General features: G+C 39.5%; 1 protein-coding gene across 1 annotated transcript; it reads left to right on the top strand.

Annotated features, from left to right (window-relative positions):
- Positions 1-10,256: 10,256 nt before the first annotated feature.
- Positions 10,257-26,113, top strand: LOC120777100 (histidine-rich glycoprotein). The gene is made up of 2 exons (XM_040108235.1): positions 10,257-10,676; positions 25,382-26,113. Exons 1-2 carry the CDS (start codon positions 10,257-10,259, stop codon positions 26,111-26,113), a joined length of 1,152 nt encoding a protein of 383 aa, XP_039964169.1.
- The last annotated feature ends 1,273 nt before the right edge of the window (positions 26,114-27,386 follow it).

Raw genomic sequence — 27,386 nt, 5'->3', positions numbered from 1 at the left:
TATGATTTCTTTCATTTCCAAACACGTGTATCAAATTGTCCCCAAGGGGCTTTCTAGCTACAAATTCCTCCAAACAATTTTTGAAAGTAATATTAACTTGCCTGTGGGTTAAACAAAAGACTTACGACACAAGCTTAATGAAGGAACATAGCCACATACAAAAGAAATAAAGCCCCAGATACATAAATCCAATAGACTCGATATCTTAGCGAAAAGTATATAAAATGAACTCTATGAGTTGATCAGCGGAAGATTGTTGTTTGTTTTGGGTTAAGCAATTTTTCCCAAATAAATTGTCCAATGCTGAACGTGGAACCGACTCTCTTGGTAACATGGGTTAATAGAAAGTAACTCTAAAGGACAATGGAAATATTCTACAGGGAATTTGGTTAGCAATAGATTCCTAGAGCATACTAAAATAACTAATAATATATTTTCTCTTCAAAAGCAGTTGCAAGTCGGTACTTAGCCTTAGCACCGAGGGTCATGTTTAGGTTTCCTGCCGAAAAATATATATTTTGTGGGACCACTACTACGAATTAGGGTTTATGGGGTTATGCAGTATAAGTTATAAAACTTAAATACTAAAACGAGCCACCACGGTACAAAATCGTAGTCTCAGATTCAGGTTAAGGCAATATCAACTAAAATATCCCAAAATTTGTGAATAACACCGCCTCCTTTTATCAACTTTTTTAACTGAACAAATGGTATAAATCTCATTATATATAAACTCTTTTACTTTGGTTTTAAGGTTCATAAATAATCAGGTGGAAAAAACAAATTAAAGGCCACCGCCCATAAAACTTTATATCGGAGGTGACTATTTATTCTCCGTTAAACAAACTTCTCGCTACAAACCAAAATCCTTCAGGAATGAAGCGCCCGAAAATATCTTAAAATAAAAACCTATAATACACCTCTAACCACGGATGCCTTTATTTTCTTCTTCAATTCTCTTCAAGTTTTTGACAAATCTTCAGGTAACAGATTGAGAGTTGTCGACTTTAGAGCCGCAGCATGAATACTTATCAAGATCAACCAGTTTACAAACTGTTGGAATTTTGATTAGGAAAATTTACTCATTTTTGGATAAAGCAACATTTAAGCCTGCGGCCTGTAGGGTCAAATTCAAAAGAAGATGTTTCGAATGCGTTGCACATATTGGCTTATGCCTTATGTTTAGTATTTTATTTTAATAACAAGGTTTCCCACCGAAACTTCCTTAGTTTTTGGCGAATCTCTATCGATATGTGTGGCCTGGCTTATTCCTGATGGAACGCAAGTTCATAAGCACTTTGTGCGATGGCTTTCAGCTCTTTCAGCGAAATTTGTTTTATCTCTTCGATAGGCTGAAAACGGGTTCCATGGAGTTTAGTTTTGAGAAAAAGAAAGAATCACACGGAGCACAATCTGGAGAATACTGTATGTGAACGATACTCATTGCGCTTTGGGCTCTAAATTCGGTCACAATCGTACTCTTTTTGAAAAAATTATCGATACGAGTCGATCCAAAAGCATTTCATACTCAAAACCTCCACCAAAATCATTCAAATGGACTCGCGAGATATGTCGAGCTATGTCTCTAACACTATCCTGACGATTTTCAAGCACCATATCCCTGACGTTTTTATTTTTTCATCAGCCGAAGCTCTTCCAGAACGAGGCATGTCATCAACGATCTCTCGACCGTCTTTGAACGCTTTGTACCACTCTAAAGCTTGTGTTTCGGATAAAACTGAATTACCGTAGGTAAGCGTTTTCCATTCCATTCGCAATGATTCCGCTCACGAAATTTGGTTAAAAATACAAAATTTGAGAGAAATTCTTTGTTCGATATTTTTATCCATTGTAAAAATCGCAATGCACTACTGACGCACTGTTTGACAGATCATGCTCATATTTGGCATAGCAATTAAGAACAGTCCTATCAACTTACCGAAGTTCATTTTTTTTTTTAATATTATTTACCCGGGGAATTTAATTACAATATTCGGATGCTTATTTTGTCCCAATATATGTTGGACTTCTGTATGTCAGATATATAATACTTTTTGTAATTTATTTCTATAGCGTCTGTCTTCATTATTTACCAATTTTTTTTAGCGAAAGTTTCCTAAACATCTCTTCTGGAACTGTTTCGTAGTTTAGCCTTTCCTACCAAAAAAAAACGAAGAAATCAAAACAAACCCATTTTTAAAAATCGCGTTATCACATATCTTTGAATGACTTCTTAGTTCTCTGTACTTTTTCTTCTCTGTAATGCAATATGTATTAGCCAACTATTTCAGGTAGTTCATGAAGATTCCCTCATTTACAGATGCATAAGTGGATACACAAAAAACAATGATTTTGTTGCGACCGATAAGCATGCGCAGTAATTTATGTTGGTAGTCGTAGGCGTTGACAGTTTGAGCCTTTCACAGAGCCGTACATAAAAACAGGCATTCCCAAGTAAACAAATGAAATAATATAAAAAGTATTGAAATTTTATACTCGCCGCTCGCTTGTTCACATCCTCTTGCATCTTATCAACAAAGTCCTTTTTCATTTATTGTCAAATTAACAGACAACCCAAAGATAAACCGCTACATGAGCGCAGGTCATTTGCGAGCGGCTTCGTCTGAGCGGCAGTTGCGGACTTGCGTGGGAAAGTATGCCATATAGCGGATAACTGAGTCAAGAAAACGGCGAGGAAAAGGATTGTGGGCAATAAAAGGTAAATAAAAGTAAATTAAATAACTTCGCATACGTTACACATAAGTATTTGTAAATATATCTGTGGTCGCCTTGCCGTGTTGAAGGGCTTAAGCAATAGTAATGGGTGCAATCCAAATCGGTACAGGCATTACTTCAATGAACTAAAAGGGAAATCCCATAATTGTCACATTGGGGATATGGATGAATAAACATTCAGTTTTATGCCCATCTCCTATTGTGAAAGTTGAGGACACCCACACTACCACCACCCTAAGCCAAGCTATCGAGGTACCCGTGCGCAAGGCTGAATGATGAGCGGGCGGTAATAAAATAGTTGATCGCAAACGGTCACTTCCGATACCGTGGCGAGATAAGATGTACGAGTAGCCTTCTCTGCGCATACCGGCTCTGCGGAAAGTGGGACCAACCCCGTCCAGCCTACTCGCGGGACTACAAATGGACTTAGAAAACAATCAAAAACAACGGAAACTAATAAATTTACGACAAACGCTCAGACAACTTCCAAAACAATGACCTATAGGATAACAGTACCCTTAACATTGTCCGACAAAAAACACTTTCCTCGTCTTCAGTCAAGTGACGATTAATAACGATCCTGTGTATACCAACCACAGTACGTCGAGAATACAGCAGGAAACACCGCGGGTACTCGAACTTTAAATACAGAACCCTCCAACTCTACAGCAGCCATGAGTATCAACAAAACACACTGGGCGCTAAAGACAACACAAGAAAAGAAATAAATCCTTCTTCATAATAGGCAAGTTTGCTAAAGACCAGGCAGCTGGCAACACAATTGACGGAGGGGAATTAAAAAGAAGATAGTGGAGGAGTATGAAAGCTTGCTGAAAACGAATCATTCAGAAACTCTCAGCGAAGCCAAAAGCAGAGGATATCGCAGAAAAGAAATCGCTAGCGATGTGAACTCTGCCAAAGAAAACCAAGTAAGAGCAGCACAGTGCAGCAACACCTTAATATTTCCACCTCACAGAACAGAATACAGGAGAGATGAATGAAGATCGACGTCAGATTGTCGAGTCTTATTTTAGACTCCGTACTCGAGAATTCGGCGATTCCTCACCCGGAGCACCAACTCAACAGAAACGCTTAGGAGTTATAGGGGCATCAAGTGTGCGGACCACGATTTCTGACGAGTAGTGTCGCTAAAATTGGAGAGTCTCAAAAGTCTCAAATTTAATCTAATACCCACCAAAGACATAGCCAGGCGAGAAGCTCCATAGGTTCATCAAACTGCAAAATAAATCTATACCAGGTATAGATGACTAGCAGCTAGTCAAGGCGAGGAAGGCCAATAAAGCAAGAAAATCCATACCAGTGGTCGTTTCCGAAGAGTTGTTAGGGACTTTATTGAAGGTTGATTGTAAAACTAGTTTCGGTATCCGCAAGGCCAGATTAAAAATGTTCCAAAGCGACAAAACGGCTGACGAAGACGTCATGGAAGAGGTCGATGAGGCCAGCCAGCTCTTCTGCAGGAGTTCCAGAGTCAGTTCACCTGGCTGTCTAAAGGCATGAGATCCGAGGTGGTTTTGCCTTTATCTGGCAAACACGGCTCTTTCAACAAGGAAGTGCTGAGATGATTCTAGCTCATCTTCTTCTAAACAGCATCTGCCATTCGGTAATCTTACTGCATGAATCTCGATCAGTTAGAACTCCTACAAGCATTGGAAGGGGAGCCTTTCTAGGATAACCAAAAGATAGATGACCGAGATTTTAGGGCTTATTTTCTCTATATAACAACAAAGCTTCAGCAGTTGCTCCTCAATGAACAGTTTCACAACTTTCTAGCAATCGAAAATAAATTTGGGTCAAATAAAATAAACTCATTTCCTACTTCATCATAGAAATTTCCATCATAATAATCTTTTTTTAATATTCATATCTCCACGACTAAATGCACTATCAAATTTTTCACTCGCCATATTTGCAACACCATATTCCCCACACACGTGCAACATCAGACAAATCTTAATCGCACTTTTACTTCCAGCCGCGCTATTAGCCAACGAGCTGGATATAATCAGCATTTTGCTTTCACACACTGGCGCAGCAAACGTACCCACCTGGCTGCCTGCCTGCCTACCACAATGGCGAGATTAGCCAGCCAAGAGCGGCCACACCAGCGTGCCGCAGATGAAGGTGATAAAGCACATAAACCGTGGCATACAATGCATATTAATCCAATTTGCAACGTTAATGTGCGAGCGCAGCCACTTGCCACCGCGTTGCACCGCGCCGCCGCCTGGGCGCTGCTGCCGGCAACACCGGCTGTGCTTCCGTTCCGCAATAATTCGCCACTTGCAGTCATGCGGCGAGCAATGTGTGGCGTGTAATTGTTGCACAATCAGCAGCAAAACTGTAACAGCGTCTTGTGGTGGCGACACAGTGGCAAGTTGGCGTACACAAACCAATTGTGTGTATATGTGTGCGCGCCTGTTGTTAGTTAAGCGCAACAGTTATGTTTTGATGGAAGCAGAAGGCAATGAAAAAAGTGCGCTTTTGAATTTCCGATTAACTTTTGAGTTGAACTCGACACTGATTGGCATGTAGTCACGTCGCTGGTGGTGTATTGGCTGCTTGTTGCTTGCAACTTGCTAATGTTGTTGCATGTGATTTTATTATGCACACCGCTGTTGTTGCTTTTTAAGCATAACTATGTGCCTGTTGTTGTTGCATCTGCAACATTGTTTTCGCTCTGCGAGCTAATGACATCAACAATGTTGCAAGGAGCCCACCAATCGGATGCGGCGCATAATTCACGTGTTGTGGCGTAGCGAATTGAGCGACAATAGTTCAGCGTGGCCAAGAATTTCTTGTGGCAGTGTCTACCGGCCAGCTGAACGCGCGCGCTCTGCATACGATTGCCATTGGTTGCGTCTGCGGCGTGTTGCGAGTTGCGTATGTGGCAATTTGCAAGCCGGTGGCAATGAATTTACGCTTTTCGTTAATCAGAATGGCTCCATATGCATTATTCCGGAAAATATGTTGAAATTCAACGCCATAAAGTCACGCATGCGCATTGCGTAGACAATATACAGATGTACACCTGTTGATTTTGTTGCAGTAATTTCAGTTTCCACAGCATTTTTAGTAAAATCTGCACATAATTAGTCAGCCACTCATACCGCGCCCGCTCTCCACTTCTTCCTACTCTTCGTGCAACACATCACTTCCAACGCAATGCCAGCGCCCGCTTTATTACTTCAACGCGCTTCACTTTGTATATTGTCTGTTGATTACGCATGCGCTGAGTCATCGCCGCCAACTCCAATTGCTTATTACTCGCTTCAAGTGACGGAGCTTAAGCTAGAAAATCGCTGAATATTGCAATAACAACCATGAATATGCCACCGCCGCCACCGTATAATCTGGTGTGACGTATGCGTTGTTGCAAGAATATTAGCGTTCGCTTACCGTGTGATTAACTGACTGATAGCGTGACTGCCAGGTTGCGAAATAGTTGCACGGCTTCCAGTGTTGGCACTCGAAAACAGCTACTCAAAGTCAAGAATGAATCACGTGATGAGAAGTGATGAAAATAATAATTTTAGTCATTTGGTTGACTACTGGAAAATCATCTTGGTTCATGGAGTAAATACAGAACTATTTTACTGCTGGAAGACGATGGGAAAGAGCTAAATATATTACAGCAACTCTACAGTTCGGTATTACATTCCTAAAGGGTTTCGTAAATTTTTTAACTTTTAAAATTTGATTTTTAAGGGCCAACTCTTTAATTGAGTTTCTCACTTTCATCAGCCGTGATATGGCCTCATTCCACACCTACCTCTGTGCATTGGGAGAAAAACTGAAAATAACAAAAACTGTAATAATAGTAAATAAATTCGTCTCCTTACGTAAACGTAGACTGGACGCCATGGGATAATCTGAACTGGTAAACCTTATTATGTCTAAGGGTTTTTAGTTTCTTTTTTTTTAAGCCCGAGTGCGGAACTTCAATTTTCAAAACCTAACCTACTCCCAACTCCAGACTCTCCCATGGAACCACCTGCTTAAGTATTACTTCGTGGAAGTAATAAGACATATAAGTCTCCTCTATGGCACGAACTGGCCGACGCCTTATCTACTTTCTTTATATGTCTCAGTTTTGTCATGATTGAGGCTGCCGCTCGCTGACAGCTTGCCAGTTCTCAGTGGACTGACACATGCGTGTCGTCAAATTTTCACCTAAGTAGTTTTAAGTTGTTCCCTTGTACACAAAAAGCGAGGTCAATAAAAGAATACATGCTCAGAATCTTCAAAGCACTTTGAACACGTCTGACAATTCGGACTAATATCGTGCTGGAATCTGTACACATAGCTTCTAAAGTACCCATGTCCACTTAGTATTTGTGTTAGGTAGAAATCCAGGCCTGCATGTCGTCTATATGTCCACATCTGAGTGCACCGTCTCAAAAGTTTTGTCACTACTGCTGCCTTATTGCTATGCTTTAGCTCTCTCTTCTCTTTTGGCTCCTATAGACGGCTCTAATAACTTGTATACCTGTTCGTATTCGCCACCTTGGAAGTTAAGGGCATCATACTGGATATTACTTCAGCAACAGCGCTTGATATTGTTCGGAATGGACTGAAAACTCTTAGTGGCCGACAGCGTGTGCACTATTCTTATTTGTCTCATTACATTTGCAACCTTTATTTGGCATCATTCTTCTTATGACTTTCAGGATTTGTTTCGCTTTAGCTGCAGTGACATTCCAGGTGATCCTTAAATTTGAGCCTTGAATCTATTGTTGCTCCCAGATACTTTAGTTGTAGCTGTAAGCTCCACTATGGTGAGAGCAATACTTTTCTCTACTTTTTTAGTATTTATAAGCAAGAGTTCTGTCCTTTGTTCAGCCATTTCTAAACTCATTAAGGAGAACCATTGTCGCACACCGTTTATGCTCTCATTGCATTTGCTCTGAATTTTTAAAATATATAGGAAAGCTTCAAATCAAGTGAGAATTTCTTCGAAATTTGAATTTACAAATTCCGAGCGGAAAGTTTTGACTCTCGTTCCAGAAACCAAAATGAAGCTTCATATTGTTTTAAGGTAAAATAAACTAAGAGTTCGCAAACTACATCACTACAACAGTGATGTCCTCAGTGATGTCCTCATCTCGTATCAGTAATTCTCTAATTCTATCACTACACAAAATTCTAATTGTGCGTTGGACAAGGATTGGCTTGCTATCCTACCGGTTTTATTGATTTCAAAGATCTGATGATTTTACTGCTTGTGCGTGCGAGCGCTAAGGCTTCAAGTGTACTGCTGCCCTGCTTCTCAAGATACTTCTGGCCGATATGCGACAAGAGTTTGCTGCCTTTATAGCTACTGGGCTATCTACGTAGCATTCCCAATAAAAAAAATCTATAGTGCAGCGGTTCAGAAACTTAACGAGCATATTCGCATATCAACTCTGTTCTCCATTTTCGAGCCATGCCTATAAATATTTGATGTGTTCCGCGTAGCTAACATATCTTTGCGCCAGCCGTCTTATTTTAACTTTACTTTGAACATTTTCTTCGAATTGAAACGTGGGATCATTTTCGAATAGTGAATTCTTCGTATTTTTCCATATTTTCAACCAGTAAGGGATTTTTTCAATGAAGTTATGAAATTTTATGTTCTTTTCATAAATCCGTATTTATTATGATCAAATGGTTTCTTTAGAACCAGTTAAATAATTTGTTTTTAATAAAAGAGTTCTTTATAAAAGCGCTTGCGGAGATATGTGGCTACGGTATATGTGACTCCGCGTAAGCTAGTAACAAAATAAATACAATCGCTCATACTACGTAGGTTGCTATATATATTTCTGGCCTAATAATGTAAATAGGCATATTTATCAACGAAAATGTTTTTTTTGGTTTTTTTATTTTTGTTTTTTTTTGTCGATTGCTGTTTTGTTTCGGGCTCATACGCATAGATCAATGATTCGTCACCTGTGACGATCTTATAAACGTCTTTTGAAGCACCGCGATCGTATTTTTTCAGCATTTCCTTACACCAATCCACACGAGCCTTTTTTTTAGCGATTGTCAAATTGTGCGGGATCCAACGAGAACAAACCTTTTTTACGGCCAGATGTTCATGCAATATCGAATGTATGCTGGTGGGCATAGGCATGCCTCTATCTGAAGGTATGTTACAAGACGGTCTTGCATTATCAGTTCACGTACGGCATCGATGTTTTCTGGCACAACGGCTGTTTTTGGACGACCTTCACGGAATTCGTCTTTAAGCGAGCGTCGGCCACGATTGAATTCGTTGTACCAGTTTTTCACAGTGCTATAGGATGGTGCTTCATAGCCATACAAAGATTTTAGCTCATCGATGCACTCTTGTCGTGATAATCCACGTCGAAAGTTGTGAAAAATGATCGCACGAAAATGTTCACGAGTTAATTCCATTTTTTGGCCGAGATGAATTTTTTAATTCCCTGTAAATAAAACAATTCACGATTAAATGACAAAACGTTCTGAGTGATGTTATGCTAAGAAATGTCAAACTTTCCAATGGAAATGTCAGATTGCACCTGGCAACACTTAGTGTTGCCCTAGGCCAGAATATATATAACAGCCCTCGTATGAGGTCAAAATAGATGATAACAGCATGTTAGACTGCAAGTGGGCTAGATACAAATGAGGAAAAAATTAATAAAACATAAAAACCATGACATAAACAGTTACTTCATTACTCCACTTGCCGAAGTTACTAATAATATAATTACCTCCAACAACAATTCCCACTGTCTGCGCCTCTGGGGCATGAAATAATATTGATGGTAGCGTTAATGTGCCACTGATTGCGTCCACAGCAAAGCAACGTTTCTGTATTAACCTCACAAGCACACGCGCACACACACCTGCGCACACATGAGAATATAATATAACTTTCAACCCTGCAGTGGCATTACCTGCAACATGCCCACGGCCAACGGATGATCAATTGCCGCTGATTACCCAACGATGAACCAATTCCAGGATGAGCTGGTGGAAGTCAGTCAGGCTTACATCTGTGTGTGCATGGATGTGTTGTTGGCATTGCTGTTGGTTTTACCTTCGCGCACAGCTGCAACAAGAGCTATTGAGTTATGCGGCGATATTGCTCTATTAACGGTGGCAAAGGCACGTCGTCGACACGGCTCAACGCGAGATTAACTGCCAGCAGATGAGTGGGTAATCTGCGAAAGCAGTGTCTACAACACAAAAGCAATCAGCGCAGCGCGCTCGCACAACAATGTGCTGCATGCAACGCACGAAGGAGTATAGCGGCATTAACAAAATCCACAAAAAAAGGCGAGCAATAATAATGATTTGCAAGAATTTAATCCGCTCAGGTGCTAATTTCCGCCATTCAGCCATGCCAGCCACTCATGCAACACAAAGGCATTGATGTCACTACCGTGCAGCAGCGCGCAATTGCCTTGAGCTCCAACAGTAGCTCGTCACAACGTTCGCGCTTCAGTTGGCGGCGTGAGCGCGGCTGGCAGTGAGGAAATATTTGTCCGCGCATGCGCGCGTCTCATTATCGTCATAAGCATTCGTCATTCAATGCGCTCAATGCCAACGGCTGCAATCAACAGTGGAGCAATGCGCCAACTATCAACGTTATTCAATTGATTGGCATTGCCCGCATCGCCGCTACCAGAAGTGCACGTTGCGCCACCGCAACCACTCAGCAGTGCCGTTGTCGACAAAGGATATTGCCGCGCACAGTGGCAATGGCGCGTTTGTTTGTGCAATTGGCGCAAAAATTGCTGGCGACTACCGCTACCAGCAATGCCACAGAGGCCAGTGCCAATGCCGCAGATGCCACTTCCAGTCGCGTCATTATTACACCCGCCGACACACCGCCACCGCCAACGCCATGCCATTGCGCCGCTGATGAACGGGCATCAATCGATTTGCAATCACCTACCCACAGCCTGCCAGTGCACATGCGTGGCTCGTTTATTAGCCGCATTGGCAGCGGCACCTCATTCAATCGCGGCGCGTTGTTGTTGTTGCTCGCGTAGAACTTGTCGACATTAGGCGCGTCGCCGTGTGCATTGCTAACATCATCATCACCATCCGCCACGGTACCAGCGCTGCCATCAGCGATAATGCGCACAGCGCTTAATAGCCGGCGGCAACATCAACGGTGGCTGCCGCGTTCGAATTTTGAAATGCGTGGCAAATAGTTTAAACAAATTGCAATTTCAATTGGAAAATGATGCGCTGCGCGTCCATTCAGCGCTGTGCGGCGCGCGCATTATTGTTGCAAACAACTGCCGGCCGCTTCTGTATCAATAGCTAGTTGTTTGGTTAGTTGGCGGCTTCGGCGCTTTGATGCTGTAATGCGCCACCACAATTTGACCGCTGCTAAATTAATCGAACGAATACGCGTTCGCGTTGCGCTCATTGTGTGCAACACGTTTGCGTTTCCTGCCGCGTTGCATGTTGCTTGTTGTCAATGATTGTTTCTCTTTCACTTTATTGCCTCATTTTCATTGCACGGTACTTGTTGCTGTTGCTGTTGCTGTTGTTGTGATTGTTGTTGTTCGCATTGTTATTTGTTTGCTGTTATATGATTATTGGCTTGTATGTGGTGGCATGCGGAATTGCGCGTTTGACAAAGTGGCCTGAACCGATTCATTGAAAAATGTGGTGAATTTCTCAAATCGACAGATAAATTGACCCAAGCGACCAACGGTGCAGTATTTATTACACTCTGGGCATATTAAAAAAAAAGTTCGACTAGTCGAGGGAGTACGTGTGGATATATTCTTTGCACTTAAGTTTAAATGCACATTTTCACTCCTGCAACTTGATCATGTGTGCTCTGTTGCAGCTGCACAAAACACTATCTTAAGAACTATCCAATTGCTTGGTTGAGTACATTGCCGGAGCAAGAAATTACTTCTACAGGGGCTTTTTCTTCCAACATACATATTTTTGATATTAATACTAAAACGTAAATTTTTCTAATTTTGAAATAAAATCTTCAATTTTAGGGAGCTTTGACACCCAAAACCCTCCACCGACATAGATTCACCACTGGTTGAATATTCTCTTCACATTCGTGTCCCGCGTGGGTTATGATATGATAAATAGATAAAGATTGCACCGCGACTTAAGATCTATTGTGCCCTCTCCATTGTCACAACGACTCATCTAGCCCCAGCATATTGATAAATTCCAATATACTGCTAGGTACTAGAGAGGCGATGTGATCCCTTTTTGGAAATATGGGTTTAAGAGCCTTTATTCTGCATCTGCAGACTGCTATGCAGACATTTAGCAATATTAATTGATTGAAAATAGGCACAGTTGAACAATACATTAGATAATTCCATAAATTCTAGTTGTTTGAATGAAACAACTTTTGTCTCTAATACTTTAAAATAACTTCTCAAACTCTTTTCACCGAAAACGATAAAAAATGCTGGTAGCCATCTTAAAATCAAACGCACAAGTACTTATAAAATATTTTTAAATTTAGTAAAAATCGTACCAGATCTCTGAGGTTTTCAATAATTACAATTCCAACGCCATCAAGCGGGTTGTGGGTGTACCATTTGCCAAGAAATTATTTTTACGCCTAGTTTTCCTCCGTTTTTGATTTGTAACAGGTGATTTGTAACAGGTAAAGTAGAGATATTTTTTTTAATAGCCTTTTTTGACAGATCCTCATAAACCGCGTCAAGCCGTCATGTTATTTCTATTCAATATTCTTTGGCATTTCATCATGGAATGACTTACGCCTGAACAACGTTTACAAATTGTTCAACTCTATGCATGCTCTTCGTGCTATTCGCAGCACCATCACTCATTTTGGGAGCCAGGATAATATTGGATAATATTCGACCGAATACATAGACCACATTTAGTACGCAATGAAGAAAATATATCAGCAGTAGCTGAGAGTGTGTACGAAGACCAAGGAAAGTCAATTCGGCACCGTTCGCAGCAACTGGGATTGAGGTATGGAATTGTGCCTAAATTGAAAGCATACAAAATACAACGTGTGCAAGAACTTAAGCGGCTCTACCTTTCCAAGCAACATCGTTTTGCTCTATGGGCTCTTGAAAAGTTGCAAGAAAATCCAATGTTTTCGAGCCAAATTTGGTTCATCGATGAGACCCATTTATGGCTTTATTGAGAGAACACTTCAGGGAGCAGGCAATTTCATGTTTTCGGCCGGTCAACAGGCAACAAAGATCGTGTTTAACACACTGTTAGACTTTTTCCTGTGCGGGTATGGAAAGTCTAAAGTCCATGCGGACAATCCCGCTTCAATGCAGGCCTTGTAGCAAAACATGACGCTTGTCACTCACCAGTTGCCAATTGAAATGCTCGAACGAGTCATCGTAAAGTAGACTCAACGGATTAACCATCTGACACGTAGCAACGGACAAAATTTTAAGGATAACCTTCAAAAAATAAATGGCAAAACATGTTCTCTCGAACGATAATAATCATTCCCCATAAAATTTGAAGTTTCTGTTTTTTTTAAGGTAGTGAACCTCGAAATCTTTAGTAATTTCTTCTCTTATAGCCTAGTATCTAAGGAGCTTGAAATGCCGTCCCACAGTTCCCTTATACAGAGTTGTTGACGAGTGCTCTCAGAGAGCAGGAGAGCAAGTCGAGTAAAAAATCGTTCGGCTGTCTGTTGTGGTTGCAGCTTCTCGACGTCGTATCTTTCTTGTGTTTACTGACGTGCGTTTTTCTGCACAGAGGCGGGTGCGAATCTTGGCTGCAGCAAGGCAGTGGTTCGAGTCAATGTTAGAATCTCGGAGCGCACGTACATCTAAAACACTGGGAACGTGTCTTCCGTCTATCACGACATGATCTATATGGTTGGTCGCTTTTTGAATTTGGTTGGTAGCTTAATGAATTTTCTTATGCTGGAATTTAGTGCTATAGATAACCATATTCCAGGCTCCGGCAAAGTCGATCAGCCTCAACCCATTTGGGGATATTTCATCATGGAGGCTAAATTTAGTTTCTTTTCAAGATTAGGGCTAATTAAAAATCATCTGAATTTACCATTCTAATAGAGCCTTCTACGTATCAGACCGGGGTCTTGTCAATTGACTTGTTATATGTTCAAAAATTTGACAATAAATCTATAGTGTTGACTACATCACTAATTACGTCGTAAAAAACGCCATTTATTATATCGAAATGATAAGAAAACAGACAGGGTTGACCAAGTCAATGATTGCAATATCAGTTCTGAATTGCATATATTGCTTGATCTGTAACAGGCCTTTCAATGCAAACATTAATGTATGAGTGAGTATACGCTAATGTGTGATATTGATGATATAGCCCCTCTCTTTCTCTCTCTATTTCTTTAGTTCTGATTTTATCGCACGAGTTTCGAACATAAATCTCACAGTCCGGCGATCAAGCACAAAACCCATCCAACCGCGGCAACCACCAAAGTTAGTAGGAAATATTTATATAATTGCCAATAGCGCTGCACACAGCAGTTATTAACGGCACTTAATAGAAATAACCAACATTCCTGGTCAAAGCACGTTTCCAAAATTCCCATTCGCTTGACGAAAACATATCTACGCTCGGTTTAACGCGCTGCATAAATGTTAAGTACTCGCGTACATACTTTCGAGTATGCCCGAGTTGGCTGGCATTGCGTATGTCAGCAATATCCGCTCGGCGGCGACACACGAGCGCGATGCCAACGATGACGGCTGCTAATTACATAATTCGTATAATTTGGTCAATTAAAGTGCGAAACGGTTAATGAGTCGATTACGTATGCGAGCCTATGACAACACCGTTTAGGCGGCAGCGGCGACACAGTGACCAGCTTTTCATTGAGGGGAACGTGTGCGAGAGAGCCGCGAAAGGGTGTCCGCTTACACACCGCAAACGCTTCGTGCACTCGTCGGCCTGCACGCCTTTGCATGCGTTCAACGCACAACGGAGCTCGGTGACGGTGGTAAGGTGTTGGAAATGTGACGGCGCGGTGCGGTGAGGCTTCACGGTGTAACGAAAGCGTCGATGCGTGTCGCTGGCCTACGTTCCCGGTAAGCAGGGAAACCCCTCGCTCGCTCGCACGTCTAGCATAGTCAAACGGTTTACCAGTCGCCGAGCGCGTGTGTGTGTGCGTTGTTATTGGCAATTTGTCAGTTGTGTGTACAAATTTATTTGTGGCATTTATTCGCTCGGCTGATTTGATTTTAATTTACCGAATGGTACGAGTAATAAACGTTAAATACTTAACAGTACATTCACACATTGTTGCTGGAGCATTTGGTGTGCAAAGTGAATGCTTTGTTTTGACAGCGTGTCGTAATCCGTAGCGGACAGCCCACTGACTGACTGACAGCTGTTGCGAATGACACAAAGCGAACGACAAATGACAAATTTATTATGAATCGCTTTGCATTTGAAATTTATTTGCAAATAATGAATGAAAAATTAGACTGAAATTACTTTTTTTTGTTTTTTAGCCTCCTTTTTATTAGATCTACCATTTTTTTTACTCTTGCAATATGTTGCTACAGGATATAGTAGTTTTTTTCAGCTAACTGTTGTTTATATCACCTTAAACTGATATACACTAGAGCGGCTTGGGTAGCAGGGAGGTAAAAAACGGAAGAATCACAAAATATTCTACAGAACATTCTGAACAACTTTGCTTAAAAGACTATGGATCTAAAACCGATTTCGAGCCAACGATTTTTATGGCGTAGATTTTCACGGATGTATAACTTGAGTAAATGTTTAGATATCTCGATGAAATTTATTACGAATAAGAGAGAGTGTTGGTACAGGGGATCAAGGCAGCGATTCTCTGAGGTACCAAATATGTGAACTCCTATGCATATTGCGGATTTTTACCGAATATTACGGTCAATCTGTGAGTTATAGCAATGAACTCCGGAGAAAATATTTTTTTGATAACAGTATGCCCTTGTGCTTAAAAGAGAGAATAGTTTGTATGTCAAATAATATCAACAATTCCCTTAACCAAAAGTATGCCTAACTTAAGTATTTTCAAACTTTCGGTTGACTTTATACCGCATCTATCGGTCCATATGTAAGATGTTAGGTTAGGTCAGCATATCAAAGGAATCACATTTAGATTGTTAAGTGCCGTCCTTTGTGATGCCAAATGGAAAAACGTTGAAAATCAGCTATCGTCAAAAATGCCCTTAACCTATCACAAATCTGCTTCTTCAAGAAGGAATTGTTGTGCTGATTCTAGTTCACCTCTTCTAAACAGCTCATGCAGCTGACATTCGGTAAGATGCTCAATCTTATTGCATGAATTCCGATTGGATAATGCGCAGTTAGGACTCCTACAACCATTGAAAGGCCTTTACAAAAAAGAGTTCCTTAGACCTCTTGTGATTTACCATAGGCCAGAAGGACCTTGCGACTGCACAGCTGCTGGTAGTTGACCAAAGCTTGCTAAGCTGGTCTGAAGCCCAACAGTTCAGCAGTGAATCACAAGAAGCCAACGGAGCTCCTACACGTTCCCATTTCGAAGTTACGGAGACTGAAGTATCTGCCCTAGCAGGGAGCCAGCATCCAAAAAAGTCTACTTGCGAAAAAGCTCGTTGACAAAGATAACGAGTCTAGACATCTTTTCACTGTCTTGAGCTAGTACTATAACAATGGATAGTAACCGCTCTGAAGAAGGCTGCTCTCCGAAGCAGTAGATCTACTGCTCTCTTTATGGCAACTACCACCGATTGGAAGCTGCAATGGTTGGGAAGCCTAAGACTAGATGTAATGGGAAGTTTTCGACAATGTACTCCTCCACCACCCCTCCCCGTAGTCTTTGATCCATCCGTAAATAAGGGTCACCGCTCCTGTGCTCCCATGCTTCCCTCGAGGCTATGTGAGCATGCAAGCGCCAGCCAGAGCTATGCTCGGTGACCTGGTAATATAAGTATTTTGGAACGAAGTCAAAATTCTGTAGAACATTATAGACTTAACTATGCCCAACAGAATTACCTCAGACGAGAGTTTCCACCTTTTTCTAATTATTTCCCTGCAGCAGTACAGAGCAACCAATGCCTTCTTTGCTCTCTTATCGATGTGGGTTTTATACGAGTGCTTCCTATATAGGATAAGACCAAGGTACTTAACTTTGTCAGCATGCCGAAAACGCGTTCCTTTAATTGATGTTAGATGCGCCTGCGGTATTTTGTACTTCCTAGTGGATAAAGCCAGTGCAGTGTTGCGAGGATTGATGTAGAGGCCGTTTTCAGCAACTCAGTTGCATACGATGCTAAGATAGGTACTCATGAGTTAGCTCGTATATGGAATTCAGAAATTTTCCTTCAACCATGAGAGCTATATCATCTGCGTAGGCAATCATCTAGCAGTCGATTTCCTCAATTTATTTAGAAGATTATTAATAATCAGATCTAGAGAAATGAAGAGAGTGTCTCTACTCACATGCCGTTGTGCCCGCGTACTGTCCCATTTCTCCACGATCGTCCTGTCGCAGAGAAGTGGGTAGATAAGATGCTTAAGGCTCGGTTCAACCCCAAACCTATCCAAAGGTGTAATGGCCCTTCCGGCAGATCTTTTGAATGTCCCTCAATGTCGAGGAAGATCTCCGCGACAAACTCTTTGTTTGGAAACAAGATTGCCACTGCCCTACTTTTATAAAAGGCGTGCTGTGCGCTGGAAATTCGATTTCTAAAGATACTAACCCCTAAGTGCAGACTTACCAATCTCTCTAACGTTTTCAGAGGAACTGAGGAGGGGATGGTTAGTCTATAAACCTTGGCCGATGCATGAACGTAATCCCAACCTGCCTCCAAACCCCAGGAATAAATCCCAAGGAAAAGGATTGCTTGAGAAGTGAGCGTCGAGCAGCAACTTGAGAGAGTCCTGACTACTCAAAGTTCAGCAACCTTTTTTATTCCTTAAATACTAGAACGATATGGAGAGCTTTACGACCACCTCAGTTGAATTTTTCTTCTTTGTTGAAGAAAAACTGTAAAATATTGCGTATTTTCTCTTGATTCGCGTCCATTTGTGAGGCAGACTGAGTCAAGCAATCAGAAAACTGTATGAAAAGTATTTTTGGTATGTAATCCGATCTCCTAATGCTTTTTATCGTAACCGGATCGCTCTTATGCAACGTGAGAAATTTACTACCAAAGTCATCTGGTGGCATAATAATGGATCTAACTTTTCTCAATCTTATATTAGTGGTCCATATAGGCGCTAACTTAAAATATACTTTGGCACACAAGTTTCTGCCGGAAAAATAACAGCCGATCAGCTACTAGTTAATTTTCTCTTAAATAATTTACAAAAATTAACAATAAATTCATAAAAAAGTTTAACCCATAAATTAACTAAAATACTAACCAAATCACTAAAATATCGAATCTAGTACCAGCGTAGTTCAAATTCGCGAAAACAAACACTTTATCAACGTTTTAATTTTATTTTTATTTTTTTTTTATTTTTCGCAAAAAATTTATTCGAACGGCGCTGCTGCGCTCGAACACTTGCTAACATTGTTTATGATTTGTGGCAACATTTTCAAATTTATCACAAATCACAACGTCAAGCGGTGAATTATAGCGCTCGCCAACTCTTTTGTGCATGTGATATGTGCACGTTGTTGTTTTGGCTGTTGTCGCTTGATTTTATTGTTGATTTGTTGCAAGCGTCGGCGGCGGTGGCGGTGGCGTGTTGGCGGCGTCACTAAATTAGCTGCTAACCATTTCGCCACATTCATTATGCATTCGCGTAATATATACTCACATAAATCTATGTTCGTGTGTGTGTGTATCACTTGCCTCTAATGCCTTTGTTGCACGGTTTGCTTCATTGGCTGCTTTTCAAGCGCGCCGCACACTCAATGCGCTTCGCAATGTGAAATTCATATTTTTTAGACTTTTTTCCCACATTTTCCTTAGACTTTTGCTGAATTATTTATTCCTTTTGTTGTTGTATTGTGTTTTGTTGCGCGCCAACAACTTGTGATATTAACATGAGTTATGTTTTGTCTAATTACCGCACTTGCCACAATGCGCCGTTAATTGGATAAACGACTGCACACCGGTGTTTCTCGCCTCGCCATGTGCGCTCGTGTGCGTATGTGTGTGTGTGCGATTGAGCGCATGCCAGCCACGTCGCTGTGCGCCTCAAAATGCGGACATAGAATTTTTGCTTTTGGTGCGATTACAAAGCGCTGGCGGCAGATGGACGCAGATGGATGTGTTCGCTTGAGCAGCCGAAGATGTGCTAAAACAAGCGCGTTGTGTTACTGTTGTTGTATGCGCTGGTGGTTGTCATGTAAGTGTCGTCTGCGTATTTGCGAAATTATTATTAGAAATGGCACACCTTGACCGATTTCTATTTTTATTTATTCACAGGCAGCGCCTTTTGCGCCTTCGATTGTTTGGCTTACTTAGCTCATTTCCTATGGTCTTTAATAAAATATCTGAGCGAAATGAAACTTCAATTTTATGATGTTCTTATCGCAACAACTATTTGAAAATCTTAACATGTTAATATTATTATTTCAATTTATCTGATCGCTTTGGAAGCCGCTTTAATCAAAGTCCAAGAATGAAGTCACCACTAAGATGACTGCTTAACCAAATGGGTCATCAATCCACTCCACCAATTTCGATTTCATTAAGTAGAAGGTATGACTACAAGGATGAAGGAATAGACGGTAATTAACAATATACATATATTTTATACCACTATGGACAAAAAATAGTAAGACTTTGTTCCTAATTGAAAAATTCTTAATTTCAATTTTCGAAACAGTTGTTAACGCCAATTTCCGGAAAAGCTCTCTCTCTTAATATCTTCAATTGACTCAAAACTCAGAACTGGACTCTGGCTGTGGACTCCTGTTAGGATAGACCTTTGAACCTAAACTATCCTAATATATTCACGGGTAGGGATTTGTTGAAAATGTTACAGAAGTATTTTGGAGAATCTACTATATCACGAACATAAGTATTTAAGTGGCACAAACCATTCAGCGAAGGTCGTGAAGTCATCGACAACTTGCCTTACGAGAATTATCCAATGCACCTCTCTTAATGTCGATAACATCGAAAAGTTAGAGACACAGTGAACATTTCGTATGTATCGAATCAACAGATAGCTGAAGACCCGATATTTAGCCACCTCATCGTTACAAGTCTCGAAACTAGATTTATGAATATGGCGTTCCAAAAATGAACCAAAACAATAAAAGTAATTTTACTAAAGGAACTAAAGCAAATGTAGGAAGGTTAGATTGAGCATTAGCATGCTGAGCATGTTGGCATGCTAAGGTGCCTATTATTTATATTTAAATGCGTGAAAATGCAGTTTTTTGTCAGTCCAGGTTAAAGTTGATGACATGGTATATCGAACAACAGAAGATTAAATGTCTTAATGCCATTAAGCTATCCATTAGGATAGGAGGAGCTATTCTCTCTTTCAATACAATAATATTATAATATGAGATAAGGACCACATTTTAAATATTCCAGAACCAAAACGAAGCTGCGCAAGAGTCACTCTCATTTTTCACGGCAACTCGAGCTCTTCGTTTGCGTTGGATGGTGGTTTGACTCCAAGTACGCAACAAGTCCCTGACGTTTTCAGTATTGGAGAAAAACCCCTTCACTCAAAAAATGTGTATATGCTTGACGAAATAATTCAGGGTTTCCTTTTATGATGTGCAAGACGATAACAGATATAAGTAAACCTTCCTAGTTTTTTCAATACTATCTGGTACAATTTTCTCAAATTGTAATTTTCTACCTGCGAAAAGTGCAGATTAAAAGCATTCTTCTTACTGTTAGGTATCGCTTTATGTACCTGTAGTTCTTTTTCCTTTTTCCGCAAGAGTCTTCCTCTAGCCTATTGTTGCCTGCATCGGAGCCTTGCGCTCTGAGCTGAGTGACTTCTGCGTACTACCAATACATGGGAGCTTTATTTCTCCACTTCTTCCTTCGTCGTAATGTGCTTGGTTCAGTGCATCAAATTCTGTGTCTTCATTGATTTGGCCGATTGCATATTCAAACATCTCCAGGTCATAGGCTTTTGTCTTTCGTCACTTTGTTATTCTTTTGGACATTACGCTACAGGGCGCTTTGGCTTGGCGGTCACTATGCGTATATACTTTATTTCGAAGACTTGCCATGATGTATGTGAAAGTATCCATAAGCATATGTAGGGTTTTTTCAAAAAGGAGACCAATAGGGACAGCATTAAAGTTTGCCATTTCATCATGGAAATATGAATGATCGAAGTCGGTGGCTACAAATTTAAGATTCATCCAGATTATGGTCGTCATAATAGTACAGTCAGATCAACAATTGAGCGTTTAGTGGAAAAATTTGAATCTACGGGTGCAGTAAAAAATGTTCCCGTGCCAGCTAGACAAAAATGTGCCCGTAAGTCTAGGAAATTGCTGCCGCTAACACATCAATTGAGAAAGACACAAATCAGTCTCTCACATGTTGTTATCAAGCGTTGGTCTTCTCTGTGTCGTCGTTGTGGTGAATTTTGCAAAAATATCTTGGCGCACATCTACAATAACAAGAACTGAAACCGCTTGACCACCAGAATGGTCGTATGTTCGTGAATTGGGCTGAACAACAACTTGAAAATGATCCGGATTTTCATCGAAAAATCATCATCAGCGAAGAGGCTCATTTCTGGCTGAATGGCTCCTTCAATAAGCAAAATATGCATCATTGGTCAAGTAGCAATCCACGCGTCCTACATGAGTCACCATTGTATACCGAAAAAAATTACGGTTTGGTGCGGTTGTCGATGTGATTGAGCAGTACTTCTTCATTGATGGTAAAGATGGTTACTGTAAATGGGAATCGCTACCACTCAATTATAATATAAAATTAACTCGAATTGCATTTTATGTTTGAAAATCGTCGAAATCGGGTTCAGTGTCTGGATTTCTGGTGCCCGTGGTGGCCAAGCAAAAGAGTCACCATGGCGACCCCAGGTGCTTGTAGGGTAGTCTTGCCAATGCGGGACAAGTGTAAAAGAGATGCTACATTGGTTCGAGTTGCCTGGCTCTAGATGTTATTAGGAAATACTAAATTGTGATTTGCGAATGAAGATAGCTCTTGAGATATGGAATTTAAAGTAATTACGAACGATGCCACGCTCATTGTCCAATTCTGGCATCGGCTCCTGTAAAATTTTTGTTTAGGATATTGAACAGCTAATTTATGGCACTTTATAGGGTTTCAATTATTTTCATTTTTAAGGCTAGAAACTGGTCTAATTCCGCTCCTCTGCAAAACCATCCTTCTTAAATATGTTGACCAGCAACATGCTTAATAATTATTATTTGTTAATTAATTAAAAAAAATGTAGATCTTAACTTTGCTGAAAAAGATCTGAACAAAGTTATGGAAAGAAATTAAAAGTACTAACAAAGTACCGTTAATGTCAGTCAACACTAATAAAGCACGAAAAGTGGGTGAGAAAATGTCCCAACGAATGGCGAGTACCGCCACTGTTACTATGAACAGCCAAATTGTGGAAATGCCTACATGCAAATATGTAAAATTGTAACGGTGGCATGCCAAAGCACGTATGAGCACCGAAGAGCGAGCGCTGATGAATATTTAGATTTTGGATTTGATAGCTGTGCTTTGTAATAAATTGTAAGTCGGTCAGCGATAGCGATTTGAACCGAGCACAAAGGGGACATAAAGTATATGCGACTAAGCAAGAAATATGTATGTATGTGTGTGTATTTGAGCTCAGTGCTGCACAGAGGTGATTATGCATGATTTATAAACATGTCCCCAGTTTGGCTTGGCATTTGAAAAAAATATCTGTGCGAGCATTTGTGCAGTAATAAAAGCTTTCACTATGCGGTCAATAGCAAATTTGCACCAAGCACATACATACACACATATATACGTATATATATATCTAAACAGAAGCGCCGCATAGAATTTGAAATGAAAACAAAAGAGCTGCAATATTTGATTGTTTCGGGCGGTGATTTATTGACTGCGCCGGGCGAAGGCGTCAACTACTGGCTGCCAGCAATAAACACAATCACAAAGTATATCAAATTTTGGCAAAGCGTCTGCCCGTAAGTGAAGCGCCAGCTGTGCGCTAGCCAACAGCTGTTCACTGCGCGTGCATTTTGTTGTTGTTGGCACTTTTATTTTTACGCTTTTGTAGTCATCCATTGAGCTTTGCTCGGCAATAGGCGTGGGTGTGTAGCTTCCAATTTAAATTTATGTCACTTCCGAATGCGTAACGGTGCCAATCGAACTGGCTACCGACCGCTTTAATTGCCGCAATCATAATAAATGTTTAAATTAAGTAATTGCGCATCGAAGGCCGTTTGGTCGACAGTTTTTACTACCGCCTTATGTAATTTACGGCCGCTTAAGGTGCACAATTCACACGGATGTCTTTCAAAATTGACGCGCCGCCTGGCAGTAAAGGTGACATATGGTGCGTACAACAACACATGCATGGCGCTTAAAGTTGCGTAGCGTTCTTTGCGTGGTTTGGACGCTTGCGCGCAATTGGTATGCGGCGCATGCGCAGCACTTCATTGCTTTAATGTCACTTTCGTTCGAAAACGCACACACATACAAAGGCATATTCAACCATTTCGGTGCTGCTTGGTGCGTGTCTGGCATTTTGCATACGTAGCCCGTATGTTTGTATGTGAGCGCGTGCGCCCTTTACTGGCGCTGATGGTTAGGCGCTCGAATTTGGCAAAGGCGCCGCATGCTTTGGCTAGTTTGCAATTAGCAGTTTAAAGGGAGCGTGGTGGTATGTGGGTGTACTGTTGCAAAACCAACAACAACTACTATGCGTGCACAAACAACAACTTTACGCCGATGCAAATCGAAAAGTGTGTATAAAAATGCGTGGGAGCGTCGAAGTGGACATCAGTTGTGTTCCCTCAGTGCAACAGTAGAGTCGGAGTTCGCGTTCGTGTCTTAAATCTTTTGTTTCAATTGAAATCAAGCGAGAAATCTTAGTAATGAAGGTGTGTACTTGTAAAGTGTGCCAACAGCTAATTAGCACAAAATGTGGTTTACTAAAACAAAAATTCAATGAAATTAAAATTGAAAAAAATTAATTAATTCAATTTAAAAAAATTAACAAAAAATTAAAAGCTGTGTAAGCTGAGAAACTAAATGAAAACTAAACAAGTTTTTATTAAAAACATTAATAAATTAAAAATTAATTTACAACAATTTAAAAAAACTAACTAAATATCTAACATCTGAGAAATGGAAAAAAGTAATAAATGAAAACTGAACAAATTTTAATTAAAAATATTAATAAATTAAAAAATTAATTAATAACAATTTAAAACATTGTCTAGAAAATTGAAGGAATGTAAAACAGAAATAAATTAATAAAACAAATTTTAATTAAAAAAATTACTAAATTAAAAATTAATTAACAACAATTTAAAAAACTAACTAAATATCTAACATCTGAGAAATGAAAAAAGTATTAATAACACTTTAAAAAATTGTCTAGAAAATTAAAGGAATGTAAAACAGAAATAAATTAATAAAACAAATTTTAATTAAAAAAATTACTAAATTAAAAATTAATTAACAACAATTTAAAAAACTAACTAAATATCTAACATCTGAGAAATGAAAAAAGTATTAAATGAAAATTGAACAAATTTTAATTAAAAAAATTAACAAATTTAAAAATTAATTAATAACAATTAAAAAAATTGTCTAGAAAATTAAGGGATTGTTAAACAGAAATAATGGAAATTAAAAGCCTATAACTGATAAAATTAATAAATTACAGTAATATAAAAAATTAAATAAATTATATAAAATTTACTAAATTATATTTCCTCAAAATGAGAAATTGAATTAAAGAAGATAACTAAATTAAAAAGTAAAAAAAAATTGCTTTAAGAAATTAAAAAAAATTAAATTAATTAAAATAATTAAAATTTAAAATTAACTAAAAAAAAATTTGAAAATTTGGTTTAAAAAAAAAAAAATAATAAATAAAAAAATTATATTAAAAATAAATAATATTAAAAATTAAAGAAGTAAAAAAATTTAAAAATTTTAATTAATGAAATTAATAATTAAAAGACTAGTTTATAAAAAATAAAAAAGTTGCTAAAACATCTAAGAAATGTAAACCATTTAATGGATATTAGTAAACTTTAATTAATAAAATTAATATATTTAAAAAATTCCTAAATTAAATAAAAATTAAAAAAAAAATAATTAATAAAACTAATAAATTAAAAACTTAATTTATAAAAAGTAAAAAAACGTTCATTATTAAAATAAAAAAAATAATACGGAAATTAAAAAGATATTTTTTAAAATTAAAATAAATTAATTAACTTTAATTAAAAAATTAATAAATTCAAAAACACTAAAATAAATATAAATATAAAAAGTTAATTAGTTCATTAAAATATTGAGTCAAAAAAATTTAATAAGAAATCAACTTTTATGAATAAAATATAAAAAAAATGTACTGAAATTAAAAAGACCGATTTATTCATAAAAAAAGAAATAAATATCAAATTATAATATTAAAAAAAATAATTTTAAAAACATATTAGATATATTAAAACATCCACAAAATTTACAAAATACTTCACCATCATTATCCTTGTACTTTCCAGCCTGTGATCTGCCTACTGGCTCTCGCCTTCGCCACCGCCAACGCCGGTCTTTTGCCACACCACGGCCACGATACGCACATCGTGGAAGGTGCCCACCATGTTGACATACCACATGGCAGCGGCATCCATCTTGGCCACTCATCCGCCATAGTCATCGACGCCGGCGGCGCTGCTGAACACATCGAATCGCATCCGGTCTATCACCATGATGAACACAGCGCTCATGTCGACGTACACCCAATAGTGCATGACTCTCATCTTCACCACGATGTGCATCATGATGTCCACCATGACATACACCACACCGCAGCTGCTGCCAAAATTGTGCATCACGAGCCCATCCACCATGTCGAGCCGGTGCATCATGTCACCAAAGTGGTGCATCATGAGCCACATCACTTCCTGCACTATGTCAAGCCGGTGATTGATCATCATGTCATCCACCAGGACAACCATCATGATGAACACTTCCATGCACATGATTTGCATCACGCTGAGGCCTATCACGGCCCGCTGTTGCACCATCACGAACATGTCGCTCACCACGCTCACCTGGTGGATCATCATCACCATCACGCCGCTTTGGTACACCATGTGCCCGCTCACACACACTCCGCTGTAGTGCACAAAATCTACCCAGGCGACGCGCAACACGGCAGCATTCTGGCCTTCGCCCGCCACGCCCTCCATGGCAAATACGGCAAAGTGAAGATCACCGAGAAACTTTACTAATCGATTTCATAATGAAAATTCAATAAGAACAACAATAACAAAAACTCATCTAGCAACTAAATCAACGCGAACCTAGTGAAATGGTACAACGAACAAAACTCATAGATAATTTATTAAACGAAAGTGCCGCTAAAGGCACACAGAAACACATACATGCGCGCACTCACTCATATATACCTATATACATGTGTATATTTGCTATCATTCATCTGGCATCTGTTGTCCATTACTAACATTATTTCATTAGTTTAGTGGAGTAATCTGTATGAATTTGTAATTTTAGTATATTTTTCCTAACATTGACTGTCTGTCTCTTCCCTTCGTCCTGTGAGTGTTTCCCATATAAGAGGGCATAACACTCAATCCTACTATCTGTTTTGTACAAAATTTAATGAGATAAAATATTCTAAAATATATGAAAGTGCAAATGTAAATGACGTCTTTCTGTTTTTGAAAATGTGGCAACACTCCAATTATAGACATCATCAAAATAAAGGAAAATAGAACAGGGAGGATTTATGAAAGAATATTTTTGAACCTTTGAAGTGCCATACTAAAATATTATATATTTTTTTTAAATGTTTACCTTTGCATTATTTAGAGGTCTCAACTCACTGCCTCAACTACACAATGCCAACCTCGCAACGTAACAATGGACCACAATACTCGAAAATTCTACGAAAAAATAGGGCGACTAACAGAAGGTCTCAAGACCAGAGCAAACCCCCAGAACTATTCTAGTAAACCATGCCCAGAGCATACTAAAATTATGAAAGGAACACTTCTCCAGCGTGCTGAATGGCAGTAAACGCATAACACCAGGAGATTTCGAACCAGATTCCCCCATCGAAGCCAATGGAGGACGTTCCATTGCCCGATCATGAAAAAGCTCCAATAGCAATTACCCGTCTGAGGGACAGGAAACTGAGTCGACGTTACGAGTTTTCGATGGAAAGGTAATGCGGAAGATTTAAGATCCATTGCGATGGAACGATGAGCTGTAGGAGATATACGAGGCCATTGACATATATCAGCGAATTAAGAAACAGCGGCTAAGCTGGCTATGTCATGGCGTCTGAAAGGATGAAAATACTCCAACATTCGATACAGTACACGCGGAAAAGCAGAGGAAGAAGAAGACCTCCACTCTGGAAAGGCCAGCTGGAGAATTGGAATATCCAATCGATGCCAAACAGCGAAAAGGAAGAGAGACTGGCGCGCTGTTGTAAACTCGGCTATAACCGCGTAATCGCTGTCTACGTCAATAAAGAAG

Source organism: Bactrocera tryoni, chromosome 5 (assembly GCF_016617805.1).
Source record: "Bactrocera tryoni isolate S06 chromosome 5, CSIRO_BtryS06_freeze2, whole genome shotgun sequence".
Lineage (NCBI taxonomy): Eukaryota > Metazoa > Arthropoda > Insecta > Diptera > Tephritidae > Bactrocera > Bactrocera tryoni.
The sequence above is the reverse complement of the archived record's forward strand: the minus strand, read 5'-3'. Positions and strand labels throughout refer to the sequence as shown.